At 52.0% G+C, this 16,387-nt stretch overlaps 7 protein-coding genes across 7 annotated transcripts; 3 read left to right on the forward strand and 4 right to left on the reverse strand.

Moving 5' to 3' along the window:
• Positions 1–238: 238 nt before the first annotated feature.
• Positions 239–1,252, reverse strand: UCRPA7_6691 (putative checkpoint protein; the record flags this gene model as incomplete). The annotated part of the gene is made up of 3 exons (XM_007919228.1): positions 239–258; positions 318–864; positions 923–1,252. 3 exons carry the CDS (start codon positions 1,250–1,252, stop codon positions 239–241), a joined length of 897 nt encoding a protein of 298 aa, XP_007917419.1.
• A 2,688-nt stretch (positions 1,253–3,940) lies between these two features.
• UCRPA7_6692 (putative 60s acidic ribosomal protein p2 protein) lies at positions 3,941–4,341 on the reverse strand (the record flags this gene model as incomplete). The annotated part of the gene is made up of 2 exons (XM_007919229.1): positions 3,941–4,117; positions 4,183–4,341. 2 exons carry the CDS (start codon positions 4,339–4,341, stop codon positions 3,941–3,943), a joined length of 336 nt encoding a protein of 111 aa, XP_007917420.1.
• Positions 4,342–5,850: 1,509 nt separating this feature from the next.
• On the forward strand, positions 5,851–6,564 carry UCRPA7_6693 (putative spt2 chromatin protein; the record flags this gene model as incomplete). The annotated part of the gene is made up of 1 exon (XM_007919230.1): positions 5,851–6,564. One exon carries the CDS (start codon positions 5,851–5,853, stop codon positions 6,562–6,564), a length of 714 nt encoding a protein of 237 aa, XP_007917421.1.
• Positions 6,565–7,511: 947 nt separating this feature from the next.
• Positions 7,512–9,288, reverse strand: UCRPA7_6694 (putative nuclear fragile x mental retardation-interacting protein 1 protein; the record flags this gene model as incomplete). The annotated part of the gene is made up of 3 exons (XM_007919231.1): positions 7,512–8,337; positions 8,388–8,562; positions 9,105–9,288. 3 exons carry the CDS (start codon positions 9,286–9,288, stop codon positions 7,512–7,514), a joined length of 1,185 nt encoding a protein of 394 aa, XP_007917422.1.
• Positions 9,289–10,644: 1,356 nt separating this feature from the next.
• Positions 10,645–11,558, forward strand: UCRPA7_6695 (putative dna-directed rna polymerase iii polypeptide protein; the record flags this gene model as incomplete). The annotated part of the gene is made up of 5 exons (XM_007919232.1): positions 10,645–10,815; positions 10,898–10,994; positions 11,061–11,147; positions 11,202–11,265; positions 11,327–11,558. The coding sequence occupies 5 exons, from the start codon at positions 10,645–10,647 to the stop codon at positions 11,556–11,558; spliced, it is 651 nt and encodes a 216-aa protein (XP_007917423.1).
• Positions 11,559–11,638: 80 nt separating this feature from the next.
• UCRPA7_6696 (putative transmembrane protein 111 protein) lies at positions 11,639–12,503 on the reverse strand (the record flags this gene model as incomplete). Its single annotated transcript, XM_007919233.1, has 4 exons — positions 11,639–11,817; positions 11,866–12,027; positions 12,081–12,441; positions 12,501–12,503. The coding sequence occupies 4 exons, from the start codon at positions 12,501–12,503 to the stop codon at positions 11,639–11,641; spliced, it is 705 nt and encodes a 234-aa protein (XP_007917424.1).
• Positions 12,504–12,923: 420 nt separating this feature from the next.
• Positions 12,924–13,759, forward strand: UCRPA7_6697 (putative signal peptidase complex protein; the record flags this gene model as incomplete). Its single annotated transcript, XM_007919234.1, has 3 exons — positions 12,924–12,966; positions 13,050–13,333; positions 13,409–13,759. 3 exons carry the CDS (start codon positions 12,924–12,926, stop codon positions 13,757–13,759), a joined length of 678 nt encoding a protein of 225 aa, XP_007917425.1.
• Positions 13,760–16,387: the final 2,628 nt, after the last annotated feature.

Here is a 16,387-nt window from a genome sequence, read left to right on the forward strand (position 1 = left end):
ATATCACGACCTCCCATCTTTTACCGATACAGCTTTCCTCACACTAGCCCAGTAAGCAGCTGGCCAAGCGCTCATTGCCTCACCGTCTGTAGGTAAGCGTTCTCGACACCGGGTGACAACACTCTGAATGATCCTGCCAAGCAGTTCCTCCGTCATTGGCAATGCATTCGCGAAACCCGGCAGATCAGATGCGAACTCAGCAGGGTACAAAAATGGATCTGTCTCCGCAAGTAACTCGTCACAGGTGGGCCGCAAATGCTGTTCCCGATTAAGGCAGCGTTTGATTGTCCGCACCAGCGAGGGCGGGACAATAACACCACCCGTTCCCTTCTCGGGGAAGTCGATAGGATGATTCCAGTTTATGATTGCATGATAGCGTGCCATCATGTTCTGAATGTGTGCGAATGGCAGCTGCCCATACACCATCTGATATAGTATGCATCCCAAGGACCAGACGTCGCTTGGTTTGCCCATCTTCACAAGCTTGGGCCCTTTAGGACCATGTGCAATGGGAAAGCGCCCGCCTTTGGCAGAAGTAAATGAGTACTGATTAGAATCCATCAAGCTCTCTGGAGACATGTAGTTCGGCGTGCCGACCTGCGTCTCTCGGTGCACATTGACGGTCTCGTCGGTTTGTATCGCATTTGCGATGCCAAAGTCAATCAACTTCAGACGCCCTTGAACCAAAACAAAATTTGCCGGCTTCAAATCGGAATGCACGATGTCATGTGCATGCACTGCTGAAAGACACTCGAGCATTTCCTTCCAGTAATATCGTATGAAGACGGGATCCAGTTTAGAGCCTTCTGAGTTCTGGCGAATTCTCAGTAGGGTATAAAGATCCAGCTCTCCCATCTCCATGAGCTGTATGACATATTATATTAGCCGTGCCTTGAAATAAATGAAAATAGGATGGACTCACCAGGCTTAGTATTTGCTTCTCTTCGTTGAGTTCGTAGTCAAACAACTGGATGACACGGTCGACGTTGGATAGTTTCTGGAGAAGGTTGATCTCTCCTTTGTAGCCCTTGACAGTAGTTTCATCGGCATTTTCGATGTTGACTCTCTTTAGGGCGAACATTTTGCCGTTCTCAGCCGTGACTCGGTATACCTTCGCGCTGCCACCCCGACCAATGCAGTCTACTCGTTGATAAGACCTCCCGTTCACCTTGAGCATTATACTCTTCTTCTTGTTTGCCTGGCCTGTCGTGGCGGCCCCAGCTGGTGCCGTCGCCGTCTCCAAGACACTCATTTTGGGTGGCGGTGGGGGCGCTGGCCGGTGGATTGGGACTACTACATGAGGTGTGTTCTGGCTCATTTGACCGAGGACTTTTCGCTCTGGGGATACAGCAGAAGATTGCACTTGTGCAACCGGGTCAATACTGAATGGCCGCCCTGGCTTCTTATCAATGTCCTTTTGCGAGAATATTCCCATGGAAGCTTTGGGTACTCTGATGGCCAAGGGGACCTCGTTCTCTTGGTCGTGAGCTGAAGGCAGTTCTGGGCGCGAACTGGGGACACGACAATTCTCCTGGAGCAAATCTACCTCCTGTGCCTCTTTGGCGGGTTCAAGCCCGGCGTGGGAAACTGTCTTTCGATGGCCTGCTCGGGATGGATCCTTGCTGCTAACAGGACTCCCAGACGCGGCAAAGTCGCGGTAAGTGGAAGCGTACAAAGACCCAGCTGCCAATTCACCGCCATCGGGCTGTTGACTTTCTGGCTCCTGGCTCGATATCAACCCCTCGCCATCACCATTCTCCTCTACCGGGCTATCCTCCTCACTTTGTCGTCGTCGCCCACGACGAGCGGGCCCGCTCAAGAAACTGCCCGCAACCTTACCAACTCTCTTGATACGCATAGAGCTTTGCAGATTTGGATCCTCTCTCGCTCTCACGCTGCCACCAAACCGGGAGACACTACCCTGGTTGACGGCGGCCTGGCCACGAGCTATCGTTTGTGGGTCCTCGGGCACGTCATGATCGCTGGGAGGTATAGAGCCCGAGCGTTTGGAAGAAGGTCCTGATGAGCCTGCTGAGCGCATTTTACTTCCCGAAGACCCAACGGCTATCTGGACCCGACGGACTGCTTGTGCCGGAGTGTTGAGATCCGCCTCTGAATTTGCGACAATGGCAGCTGCACTCTGATTCACAATCTCGTCTTTCTCATCAACCCTGTCGCCGCTTTCCGGACGCTTGCGGGACGTTGAAGCAGAAAGGGATCTTCGTACAGGATTCTGGAGGACGCCGCCACCAGGCGTCGTGCTGAGCCGAACCACTCTTTTCCGTGGCGGTGGGCTACTATCCCGAGTTCGCACAGGCGATGCAGGCCTCGATGACGAGATATGTGCACTGCCTGCCCGTGCATGACGTCTAGTCTCTCTCACGGGCTCCTTGGCAGGCTTCTCCCGCTCGTCGGCCGCCGAGGACGTGCTTCTGGTCAATACGCTGCGCCTTCTAGTCATAACCCTTGACTCGGGCCTCGCGGGTGGCGAGGACGGGCGATGCGCAGTCGACACAGAGTTGATTCCCTCGGACGCCGATGCGGGAGCTCCACCATCGTCCAGGAGGGCCTTTGTAAGTGCGCTGAGCTTCATTGGAACAGGTATCTCATCGTCGGAGCTTTCATTCAGCGTTGAGTACTGTTGTGATTTTGCTCCTGCCCCTTTCGCTTCCTTAGAGCTCGGCACGGGATTTGACTCGCTTCGACTGAGCTGTGGACGGGAAGGCGGGCGCCGTAGGGCCTGGCGCGCTGATGTCCTCCGGCCAAGGGAGGAGATATGGCTGCCGGCCCCTATTGGTGTGGGCGAAGCTGCCGACATAGCTTGTGTTGTTTATTTGTATGTACAATCCTGGTGTTTCCAGCTTGCCTTTCCAGCTTCTAGGTATCCACCACCGGGCAAAGTCCTGGATCTCGAGATCGGAGCTCAGTAGATAATAAATGTTGCTCCAGCACGAGGCAAGTGGCCCAATCTGTGATGTTGTTGTGATCTCTGTAGTCAAATTGAAGGGACGTATTTCGCGTCGACGAGGTCCATGATCAATTCTTTGGTGGTTTGGTAGTGGAAGAAGTAAGGCGTCGCGACATGTGCAATGTTGAAGGGGGTGGATAACACGGAGATCTGCCTTGGCTCCGGGCGTTGGCTGTTATTTTGGTCAGCACCGCGGGCGGGCCAATCAAGCCAATTAAACCGTCACAACCGGTTGCTGCGAGCAACGCGGAACCTCACCAATTAGGTTAGACACTCTCCCAGGTGCAAAGGAAAATTTCCGGCAGATTCATGCAGGCCATTAAATGTAAATGCAACCACTTACATCTCTAAAACGAGCAGACTAATTGAATGTTGGCGATAGCAGGGTGTTGGGGCACTCTACCATTGATGCTGGAGCTGCATTTCTAGGAGAACACTTCATTCACTCATCAGTGACCTCGAGCCTACCTACTTATTTTACTCGTCTGTCTCTCCAGTTGACTTAAAGTTTTACAATGCGACAAATTTCCTCAGATGCCATAGTTGAGATTTATCAGCCTTATTCGCGAACAACCCTTGGTCACATACTCCTTGTATTACATAGATGACAGAAACACTGGCCACAGCATACGTTCGGGGTTGCGCCAATGTGCGATATACCTTTGTTTTAGACACCCGACACGTCCTACGGGTAACGATGTCATACAAGCCATCATACACCGTGGTGCATAGAAAAACGACTGGTCTTCGGTTAGGGAGGCAACGAGATTCTTTTTCTTGTCTCGTCTGTCTAAGTCTTTTGACAGCTTCTCGCAGTCCAATCCTGAGAATTATGCCCTGCCATGCCTATGCCATGCCAAACCAAATCCCCCAAATCCGGGAATGACGTGCCAAGAATAGTCGTAAACCGAGTATAGACCCTTCCCATCGAGCAACGGGTGGTATCGACATATCGATGGCTTAATGAGCCGCTTAGTCGAACAGACCGAAGCCCATGTCCTCGTCGGACTCCTCCTTCTCCTCCTCCTTGGCCTCCTCCTTGGTCTCCTCAGCGGCGGCACCGCCAGCGGCAGCGCCACCAGCAGCAGCAGCACCACCAGCGCCACCGGACGGGACGGAAGCGAGCTTGGAGCTACCCTCGGCGATCAGCTGTTCATCGAGCTTTGTTAGCATCGTCGCATCACACGTTTCCACCAAGCTTTCTATCAGCGTACCTCGTTGATGTCCTTGCCGTCAAGCTCTGACAGAAGCTTCTCCAGGCGGTCATCGTCGGCCTCAATGCCAACGGAGGACAGGACCTTCTTGATGTCGGAGGCGGAGGGGGAGGTGTTGCCGGCGAGGCCAAGCAGAAGGTAAGCGGCGAGGTGCTTCATTGTGAAAGGTGTTTCTGTGTGATGTTAGTGCCAGGTCAAAGTCATTCTTGGGCAGGCGACGCTGTTGCGGCGGTGGTGGATTCGCAGCGACGAAGCGTACAGCTTGCGGGCAAGATGGAAACAAGAAAGAGAGACAGGAGTCAGAACGGGTGCGGAGCGAGCTCACTTTTATGCGATTGAGATGTAAGAACACGAGATGTCAATCAATTTAACCGCGAGTTGGGCGGAGACTGAGTCTTCGAGTCCTAAAGTCTTTTTTGGTGGTGGTGGAGAGGAAGGAAAAAAGGTAGTCGATTGCTCGGTGTGACACCTCGATGAGTTTGCCAAAAATTAATTCGATTTGGTGGGCTTAGGGTCTGTTGGTGGTGGGGTGGGGAAGGAGGCTGGCAGCCAGCTGGCAGGCGAGTGGCATCATCAAGCATGACCATCCCTCCATTCAGCCTCCCCCACTTTACGGAACCGGACAATCGAGCATGCCGGCACCGTCTCCCGGCTGTCACTGTCCAATGAGGCCAGGCCCGTCCGTCATCTCTTGGAGGCATGGCGCCCCAAAGAATCTAGAATAAAATGGCAATAGTCCATCACACGAGCGACTTCTACTGCTTTCTTCTTTGTACATAAACGAACCTCGCCATTTTCTCCGTTGCAGCATGCTCTAGAGTACAACTCCATCACTGCATACGCTTAAGAGCAACGCCGACCGCTTTTCAGCATTTTTGTGTCGACTATCGCCCGCCGCTCGGCCGTCCAGCGCATCGGTCTTGTGAACCGCCTAAACAGGCTCTCGTGGCGGGTTCTCTTTGTTCACCAGATGACTCAACCCCAACCATATATATGACGGCATAGAAGGCACCCACCCATTTGAGCGCTCGGTCTGACGGCGTAGCTGTCTCATTATCGCCATGCCGGTGCGTTAGATTATCTACTTGACTTGTCCTCTTATCCGAGTTGAAGATTAGCTGCTGGAGGGGGTATGGGCTAACATGACAGCAGATTAGTGACTTGCTCGCATCGATCACGGGCGAGAAGCCCAAACCGTCGACCGCTTCCACCACGCCGACGAGCACGAAAATCACCCTCGGGTCCGTGAAGCGGAAGGCCGACGATGATCTCAGCGGCGCTGCGCAGAAGGCCCAACGGACGACTCCACTTGCAAACGGATCAGCCAAATCAGGCGATGTTGCTTCGGCATCGCCACGTCCGGTTGATCGGCAGTTGTATACTGGAAGTGCTTCCCTAAAGGGTCCGAATACACAGGCAAACCCTACCAAGTCCTCTTCATCTCTACTGGCCAGAAAACCGATGAACACCCCGTCTAAGCCATCGCCTACGAGTGCGTCCTTTGGAAATGGCTCGAGATCCAGTGCGTTGAGGAGCCCTACGGTGGCACGCACGAACTCTACGGCACCTGCGAAGTCGAGCCCTGGAGAAGGATCGTCCTCCAAGTCACAGCCAAAGAAAGGATCTTATGCCGAGATCATGGCTCGCGCCAAAGCGGCCCAAGCAACGATGGGAGCGGTCGGTAAAATACAACACAAGGCCTTAGACAAGGTCCCTACGAAGCGTGAGCGCGAGGAACTGAAAGCCGAGCAAACGAAAGGTTTAAGGAGAGGTGCGAAGCCACAAAACACAAAACCTGGACATGCTCGGCTAGGCGCCAACGGCTCGGGAGCGTCGCGTGATGGAGATCTTGACCGCCCGAGAGGTGGGACTAGCTCTATGACTCGTAGAAAGGATGGTGGGAAGTCTTTGAATGGAAAGACGGCCAAGTCCGTGGAGGAAGACAAAAAGCTGAAGAAGGCTGCCACGGCAACAACTGGATATACCGGAACTGCTCGCCCGCCTCCGGGTGCTTCCAGAGCTGGATCATCATCCAAGCCAACTGCCCCTAACGGATCCCGAGATCGCCACCATGAGTCTCGACCTTATGGGGCTTTCAGCGCTCGTCGTAATCGGGACGATGACTACGATGAGGAATTGGACGACTTCATTGAGTATGATGACGATGAGCCTGAGTACGGTGGAGACCGCCGACGCGGCTACGGAGATTACTCTGACGAGGATGACGAGTCGGATATGGAGGCCGGCTTGTCCGATATTGATGTTGAAGAGCGCAGGGCTGAGATCTATGCAAGGCAGGAAGATCGCCGAGAAGAAGCATTAGAAAGGAAACTCAAGCTCGAAAAGGAAGAGCGCAAGAGAAGGCTTTTGGAGGGACGATAGAAGCTTTGTTTGTTTGTTTCATTCTCACTTTCGCAGTTGTCAGCGTCATCATGCATGCTTCGTATCACATATGGCTCTGGCCGAGGAGTCGAGATGTTACGGTTTTGGCGTTTTGTAGATACATAATGATGGACCAGTCCATGTGGCAGAGGTCTAGAATAGCATTAGCGGTAGGCGTTTGGACGGTTTTCACCATTGGCAGCCGATAACAACTATCGTTTCCACATTGTATTTCTCATGATCTTTGTAATTAAGTGAGAAATTAAGACTACTTGCATTCTTTGAGCTATGGGGTAGATTACTGTCGGGATAAGTATTCTATTGCTCGCACAGAGTGTATCCACACAAAATCTACCAGATGTTGGCAATGGACACTTGACTCGATAGATGAAGCTAGTCCAACAACATGGTGGGTTTCTCTCACGCAGAAGCGGATGTTTTGTATATGAGCACAGATTGACGGCATCGCATGTTTCATGTGAAACTCTCACATCAACACCTTGGTCTACGAGAAAGACTTAAATACGAATGTATTAAAAAGATATAGTAACGGTCTTCGTATCTCGGCTCCGTTTCACTGAACCATCTCGAGTAAAGTTGACTGACACTGTCAGAGTAGGATGACGGAGTAATCTCCGCACTTATGAGGGAGATGGCAGCTAATGGCAAACCATGGATGCCGAGGATGAGTCTCGGTCTGGAGTCAAAACGGGGAACCGATCTCGAAAGCAGATAACGCCCAACCCCACTAACGTGTAATAAGAAAAATGTTGTCGGTATAGGGGACTGGCACAGTACACCATTTCTCATTTATCGGTGTTGATTGAACGAGACGAAGCTTACGTCTTATTACATGCGTGACGTCGTCGTCGCCCGGGATGATGTTGATGGCGGCGACTGGATCTATAGAACTTGTGCTCTGGTTCAGATCGTGAAGGTGATCGGTCCTACGAATCACCAGACTTTACACCAGTATTGCCGAAGCCACTTAGATTCCATCCCTGATAGCGAACAGTACTGGTGCCAGACAAGACGCTCGGCGGCGGCTGTGCGGGAAGGCCAACTGGCGGAGGTGGAAGAAACGACTTTGGAGTTGAGCTAGGCTGAGCGCCCTCGCCGTTGGTCAGCTGAGCACTCAGCACAGTAGCCTCGGAAGCTGTCTTATCCTCCCGCATCAAGCCCTTTTCTTTGAGATATTGAAGAGTCTTGATGATGGTCAGGTCCTCCTGATCCTTGTCATTGAGAATAAGACGCTGTTGTAGAGTCATCCTGCCTCCATTCAACTCTCGCTCCTTCAATGCGGCTTCACGAACAGCCGGATCGTGAACGAAGCGGCACTTGCCCTTCTTGCCACATGTACCTCCCGTAGAATAGTACTTGCAATGCTTCGTAGGATCGGCCTTCTTTGGGGGCGGAGGAAGATACGCAGGCTGCTCCTGCTTTGTCGACAGTGCCTCTGGCTTTTCATCATCGGACTTGGATGACGAAGAAACAGATGAGCTGATTGTGACGTCTCGCATCTCGTCGCCAGCATCTTGCTGCTCACGCTTCCTCTTGAGGCTGGACTCGACTTTCTCTAGCTGTTTCCTGAGTTTGTCGGCCTTCTGTTGCTGCTTCTCGTATGCCGAGAGCGAAACACCTCTGGGATCGGCGTCTTCTTCTTTGATCCCATTACTACTCTGGACACTCTCGGCGGCTAACTTAGCCTTTACACGCGCTTGTGTTGGGAAGTTCCGCCGACGCTCGGCAATCCACGCAGAAATGTCCTGTGGTCTTGGGAAGTCAGTCAATATGCAAAAGCCACCCTCGATATCTAAACTTACTGCGGAGCGTCAGCGCCTATCATCTCAGTCAACTTGGCTTCCTCATCAACATCGTCTTCATCAGAATCATCCCCTGGCGTCAGACCTAGTGTATTCGTTTTGCGTTTCTTCTTTTTGCCCGCCGACGCTGCATCAGGCTTCTGATGGTGCGTGTTGGGAGTTGAAGGCGGGCCGCCTGGTTTCCTGTTATGTTGGTGACGCATCTTATCACCCCCAAATTGAGGACGATTCCTGGGATTATTGTTATGGAAGCCACCCCTGCCATGAGGACGGTTATTGTTCTGATTAAAGTGACTGTCGTACTGGGGAGGCCCAGACATCGGAGACGGGCCTGACTGCGGGTATCCTTGATAAGGTGCTGGCGGGTAGGGGCCCGGCCCCTGGGGAGCACCGTAGGGTTGCGAAGGATAGCCATTGCTCACTGGAGCGGCGTGGTCGTGATGAGCGCCATTATCAAACCCCATGCGTATCGGCGGCCCCATCACCTGCGCCTTTGATGGGCCCCGATCGCTATGGTGGCCACCCCGACCGCGCCCACCGCCGAACTGAGGCGGGCTCTGGTGATGAGGGTGGTGCTGCTGCTGCTGCGGTGGTGGCGGGCTAGGGCCTGAACCACCCCACTGCTGAGCAGGTGGTCCATTGGGCTGATGTTGTGGAGGATACGGCTGTGCATACGGCTGCGGAGGCGGTACATAGGCGGGCGCCTGCTGGGCGTACGCAGGTTGTTGATAGATGTGCTGAGCGTAGTTTGGATGATAGTTCTGTGGTTGAAGGCTCGACTGCGGAGGGGCTTGTTGCTGGGGATGGCCGTGGCCCTGGTCTGGCCATTGTTGCGGCGGGTAGCCTCCAGGTTGGGGTTGGGGATGTTGGGTCGGATAGGGCCCGGGATTCTGAGGTCCATACGGCTGAGGTGGCTGCTGGGGATTGTATCCGTAGGGTCCAGGCGGTGCGTGGTATTCTGGCCGGCCACCATTTGGGTGATGCCCGCCTCCTCTGCTAGATCTAGGGGGATGGCCACCGCGAGGTGCCTGCTGTTGGTATGGGAGATACTGTGAATAGCCAGCCGGAGGATTGGCAGAGGCTGCAGCTGCCGGAGGAGGCGGAGGAGGACCGTAGCCGTAGGATGCCATGATGGTGGTGATGTTCTGATGAACGAGAGCACAGAACACAGCAGAAATGAAAAAAGAGCTCGTGCGGCAACAGAGATCTCCCACTGCCACTGTTTCCACGACTACACCACCTCACTCCCAGCCTCGGAGACGCAAGATAGTGTAAAGCAGTGTGGTGTGGTGTAGTGTATATGTGATCAGCTAAAGGCTGATGTTGTTGCTGGGACTGCCCGGCGTTTTGGTGGGAGATGTGGGATAGATGATTTGAGAGAAGGCTGGGCGATGGCTCTTCAGAGACAGAGTGCAAGGCCTTCGACGAGGTGAAGAAGGGGCGGACGGGGTTGGATGGGCTGTTGAAACAACAACACGCGTGTGTAACTGACTGACTGAACCGGCGGCAGGAAAAAGGCACGGTCCGATGGTCAAAGTAAAAGAGGTGAGTAGAACAACTAGTTCGGGCTCGGGTTCGGCTGTAACGCAGTCAATGATCAATGAATCAAAAACGACGGGACCCTCTCGGCCGGTTTCCGGTGGATTGCAAGTCAACAGGAAAGAAGTCGCGCGATATGGACAGTGGCTGGATAGGTGATGGCTGGTTGATGGTCGTGGTGGTGAAGAAGGTGAAGAAGAAGAAGATGATGATCATGGACGGACGCTGGGAAAAGGACTGCTTAACAGCTTGGGCTTAATAGTTGGTGGCGCTTTTCGGTCTTGCCTTATCCGTCTGAGAAGCTGCTTCCTGGTGGTGGGCGGTGAGAGATGAACACCCAGGGTCTGCAGCTCTCCCAGAAGTTAGTGCTGGCAGAAAATTGGCAGGGGTGGGGCCCTTTTTGATTGAGCCAGTCACTCACTCGACTTTCAGAAGATTGAAGAATCACTGCCTACCTTGCATCCTTTATGGAACTATCCTGCGATATATCTCTCATGACAGCAAGTTTGCTTGTCATCTGCTTGCCTGCCTACATTGACTTAAATCACACTCTGTACTAAGCCTCGTCAAGGAAGAAGAAAAAAAAACCCCCCAAACTAAGAGAACGTTTGTGCTGAGCTCCTTTAACAATACCTAGCTGAAGCTACGGTGGCTGATCTTCCAGGCTATTTGGTCTGATCTTGATCAAACATGTTCATTCTGGTTTGTCCTTTCGATCATGTTCATCAATCATATTCTTGTTGTTGTTATTGTTGTTGATGATGCTGATGTGATCTCCCTCTCCCTCAAGACCAAGATTGCGGACCTGGTCCAGATCCGTCCCCAGGATTTCAACAAGACCAGCATCCACGCCATTGAGGACAACATCAATGCCAAATATGCAAACAAGGTTCGCAGTCCTACAGTAACCGCATCGGTTCATTAGCTAGCCTTTTCCTACGCCAAATGTATGTACTGACTGTCCACGATAGGTGATTCAGAAGATTGGTCTCTGCGTATGTCTCTACGATCTGCTCTGGGCATCCGAAGGCCTGATCGGCCATGGAACCGGGCTGGTCAACGTAAATGGTGTGCGACGGAGAAGTCTCATTGTCTACTGAATAAGTCCCATGATCTAACGCTAGACTTTCACAGTCGAGTTCCGCCTCATCGTCTTCCGGCCCTTCAAAGGGGAGGTCATGCTAGGCAGGATTAGCAGCTGCTCCCCCGACGGCATCCATAGTACGATCATCGCCAACGCATTGCTGGTCTCAAAACTAATCCAAGGGCTTTTAGTTCGGACCGATTTCTTCGACGACATCTTCGTCGAGCGTGAGGAGCTCCCAGAAGGCTGCGTCTAGTAAGACTGCCCCCTGCTCTCCCCGCGAACCTCTTCACGTCGCATCTCTGACTCTTCGCAGTGACCATGGCGAGCAGTTGTGGCTATGGAGTCTCGAGGAACAAAATATGTACTGGGATAGCCACGAGATGGTCCGTTTTACCGTCATTAGTGAGGAGTGGCACGATCAGACACCAACCAAACCGGTAGAGTACGGAGAGGAACCCGAGGAGCGCAAGCTGGCCCCTTACAAAATCAAGGGAAGCATGAAGGCGCCAGGTCTCGGATGCTGTATATGGTGGGACGATGCATGAAGGATATCCTAGGACTAAGAACCAGACGCCCATCTAACGTGCCGCCCGGAAACCTACGAGACGCAGGTTTACCACTTCATCTATATCTTGATACCCTGAAGCAGGCGACCCTCCACATCATCCAGCACGGAGTAGTGCTCGATCACCGCGATGTTTTCGGCCTCTCCAATGAACTGTTTGTCAGGATCCACACCAGGTCCAAACATCTGAGGGGCCTGAGGGCCCATCTGGCCCATCTGTTGGGCCATTTGGCTTGCAGCTGGCTCCAGTCAGCAATGAGAATATGCTAGCTTAGCAGAATACATACCATTGTCGCTTCCTAGAAGGAAGTTGAAGACAGGTTGTAGGCCAAAAATACACAAGAAATACCAACTGATGCTTGACATCCACCGCGGATCCATGTCTTTCGTAGCAACCCCAGCCTGGAGCATGCTCTTGAACTTGATGGTCAGCGGGAAGGGGAGTTTCACTACCACAGTGTTAGCGTAAAGCCGCAGCCAAAACGTCCCATGCCGGACTCACTAATGACATAACCACTGAAAAATGCGTTGATCCAGCTCATGATCAGGGTATTCGGAATGATCATCGCCATTTGATTCTTCATCATGCCCATCATGCCTTCCATAGCGTTCGGGTCGGTCATGGGATTCGGCGGGGCTTGGCCGCGGTTTTCAGGCGCCTTGAGATATGCGCCCGATTCGTAGGCGGTAATCAGAGCATCCCTCCGAGTGTTGAATGATTTCTTGGACAGCGCGTGAAAGTTGCTTCGCACACTGATGCCGTGTACGAGCGATCTCTGCTCCCGCGTCGCTTTCTGGTCGACCTTCTTTGGGGCGGTAGCTAGCATTACCGAGGCATAGTGTCGAAGAATACCTGTCAGGATCTAGCACAATTTTGAGTAAGCAGACTTCTCTCGATAGCTTCAATGCTTTGACAACTCACCATGACAATTGTAATGGGAAAGAGGATCCAGTAGCTTCAAAGAGGTCAGCCTAAGTCGCGCAACAAGTCGCTCAGAAGACTACTTACAACAACTGGGGATCCCGATGGATCGTCTGAACTGGAATTTGGGCCATTTTCAACCGCTAACCTGCTCTTCACACCTTGTGATGCTGGTTCAATTGAATGACTTGAAGTCGCGAAGTTGGAGGTTGTGTGGGTGGCAGATAGTTGGAAGCTATGATCTCCTGTAGTCGGGGTCGCCTGCGGCACGGGCCACAGTAATTCCCAGTTCCGAAAGACCACCGTTGCAGATGAGCTCTCTATCTAGCTCCACCATCAGCTTCAATAAAGCCGTATCCATCCCACATCCAATTCACTTGAGTTAGAGCTCTACACATATACACGCAATACACTTGTGCCAATATGGCTGTATCTCAAGAAAAGATAGCTGTCTACAACCTTGCAGGTAAGAATTCTCACAAATCCCGCGGCTGCGCAATATGACAGAAATGCAGTGATGATCGTCGCAGTATGCTCACAAGACTACAGACCTCAAGAACACTTCTGACGATGCAATTCCGAACTATCTGAACTCTTTGAAGTTTAAGCAGTCACATGGCCTCACCGATGTGAGGTTAGCACTTGGATACAGCGCCTTCCTAGTCGCTGCCGCCTGCTTCCTCTGGGACTATAAGTTTGGATTCGAGAGCACCAAGTACTACACTGCGGCTGCGGTAGTGCTATACTCCATTCTGAATGGCGCTCTGACGCTCTGGATCTGGGGCAAAGAGAAGGGAACTGTTTATGTTGGAACAGCACCGTCTGGAGAGAGGGTAAGTGCAGCGTCCGGCCCTAAACCAGACCAGATCTGGTGTTTCATTGACTGGTCGCTTATCCACCAACTTCAGATCTCCATTGCGACAACGACCAAGAAGAACGTCCCGATTTACAATCTCGCTATCACCATTACTCCAAAATCCACATCCGCCAAACCACAAACCTTAAATATTGCTCGTTCCTTCACCGAGTGGTTCGACGCGGCTGGTCATTTTGTTGCTGCGCCATTCCAGAATATGCTTGCTTCCTCCGTACCTGCGATTGCGAGCTCGGATTCCAAGAGATTGCAGTCGCTAAAGTCGTCTGACATCAAGCAAGGGACAACATACAGTACGGAGATGCTAGATGCTGTGCTCGCCGCAAACGCTGGAGCGGAGTCATCGGGGACACCAAAGAAAGGAGGCAAGCGTCGCAAGGCTTAGCCACATATTATGAATGCACAAGATCGGAGACTATACAGGCATGAAGTGTTTACTGGTATTTGTAGCTCTGATCGAGCCAGCAAGAACCGATCACAGCAACATCTTAAGGAGTTAGATATGTTCGAGAAATGCCCCAATGCTGAGCGAGATACCCAACTACAGCCCTGGGCTTTCTTGCAAGTCCGTAATCGTTTCCAAGGCCTGTGTTTATTCTTCAGCCTGTTTCCGCTAACCTTAGGAATAACCCCGTTCGGAATGGGGAGGGCCATTCTTCCTCGGCTCGCCTATGCCTCCTCCCGCTCCTTGAATCCAGGTTCATTTCTCGAACGGAGCCTCGGCTCCCCTCAACTGACATGCGCCCCCAGGGAAATTCGTCTACGATTTGACGGACATGTGCATGCCCAAACGTTGGGGAGATAGATCCTGGCGTTTGTGACCTGCGGAATAAGGCGGCCTCCTCGGTGTAGTGTCTAGCTGAGGAGGTACGGAAAGCTTTTGCAAGAGCAGAGCAGATTTGCAATATCATAGGTCAGACAACGCTGTCCCAAGCCTTCCTTGCCGCTTGCACGTCGGGCCGAATATAACGAACTGAATCACCGGAGGCGATCTTCAGGCCGCGCCTAAGATTAGCAGCGTAGGGGAGGAGAAGGCCTGTATCGAATTTCTGAGGGAGCAGTTCTAATATCTTCATCGCCCCCTTTCGACACTTTGAGGGGCTTCCTGTTCGAAGGAAGCGTGCGGGGATTTGCGGCTGTCCTTGCGCTATTGTTTGTGAGTTTGTTGATGTGGTATATAGGCCATATGCACCGTCTACTATGGTCTTGATATGCCCTTTCAAGATCTCAGGGTTTTGATCCAAGACGGCGAGTAAAATAAGACATGTAGCTTCCAGGTCATACTGGTTTTTTAAGCTAGAAAGACCTGCAATCGCGATTCGTGCAATATCTTCTGCATCAGCTGAGTAGATGTCAAAGACAAGGTGTTTCACAATCGAGAGAACTGTAATGCTATACGTTGTGCTGGTATCGCTGGCGGGCTGAAATGGGTAAGCCAGCCTTAGGATAGGTTGAACAATAGAGTGATAGACCCATTGCCGATATGTTGGTTTGATGACGGCATGGGTCTCTCGAGAGAGAAAGTCTTTATTGCTAACAAGCACTTCCATGATGCGACCAAGTTCTGCTTTGCAATTTGCGCTCTCGACGGGCGCATGTGCTATGGCGCTGCTTAAACTGCCAATAGAAGGGTCTCGTCGAGCAACTGCCCCTGCTACTACGAACAATGCTCTGGAAAATACCTCCGGTAAACAGTCTTTGATGTGTGTCGGTTCCAACATCGTCGTGAGGGAGGTGATGACCTCGGCCCAGCTAACATTCTCGCCGTCTGAATCTTTATTATGATACTTATTGGCTATGACACACGCCATGCCATCGCGCACAATTTGAGATCGATCGTGGAGACATCGAATGCTTTCCGGATCTCCTAGAATATTCGATAATGCGCCTCCAGGCTTTAATGAACACCATTCGGTTAGACCATAGGCTCATATTGAAATGTTGCAAATCACTTACAAGCTTGCTGACGACGGCAGGTTGTAACGCCCTCAATACACCCATTGATAGAACATTAGCTCGTCCTTGATCGGCATCACTCCATGACTGCTGTACGCCTTCTGTTCGGAACAACTTGAATACGTCGTCTTGTAGCCCTAAACTCTCCTGTTGGGGTCCGCTGAGATCTTTGATGAGGAATGTTGCCATTCCTCCAAGTTGGTACAGATAAGCGTCTTCAGCGTCCAACTCGCTAGCATGCTTAGAGGCGAAATCGCCGCTTAGACCCAAAGTAGAAACACCTGTATCTTGAATATTGACCAGCCTCGTTGATCGGCGATACAACTGCGAACAAATGTAAAGGCTAAGTTTCAAGTAATCTTGACGAGCGTTGCGTGACTTATGTCCAAATTGTATTGACGAGTTTATATCATCAGCCTCAAAGCTAGTCTCGGCATCTTCGTCAATTCGTGGGAATCCTGGCAACGCCGCGATAACTTCCTGATTCAGGGTTTCCTTCGTCAAAGTGGTCATATCAGCAGCTTTGTTGTCAACGGAATTTTTAGAACAAGCATCTTTAAAGTTCAGCATTGCGGCGAGAATGCCCTGAAGCGCGATGATCGTTATCTCAAATCCAACTCTGCTCCGGAACCATATTTGGAGTGTCTGCAACCATGCACCAGTCAGGCAAACAAAGTTGAGAAGGGGAGCCGGACCAGATGGAATCTCTGAGCAGCCAACAAAGGCTAATCGCCTACTGAGCTCCGTGAGGGCCTTGATTGAGCGCTGCGAAGGGGTTCCACGCCAGTCACGGCTCCTAATCGTCTTCATAGATTGAGTGACGATAACCCCGAAACCGCTTGGGTATGCCGTTACTGCTTTCTGTAAAGCAAGTACTGTCTCTCTCTCCAGGTCCACAGTTGCATTAGTGTCACTCGCAGAACTCAGCAGGAGACTATTGACAATACGGTGCGACAGAGTCATGCAGATTTCGCGACATCTCGCGTCGTCATATGCTCTCTGAACACTCCCGTCAGCAGAGACGGCATGCTGTCCAATGAGCAGGGCTAAACCATTG

This window comes from Phaeoacremonium minimum (genome assembly GCF_000392275.1).
Source record: "Phaeoacremonium minimum UCRPA7 unplaced genomic scaffold PA7_03_scaffold_492, whole genome shotgun sequence".
Lineage (NCBI taxonomy): Eukaryota > Fungi > Ascomycota > Sordariomycetes > Togniniales > Togniniaceae > Phaeoacremonium > Phaeoacremonium minimum.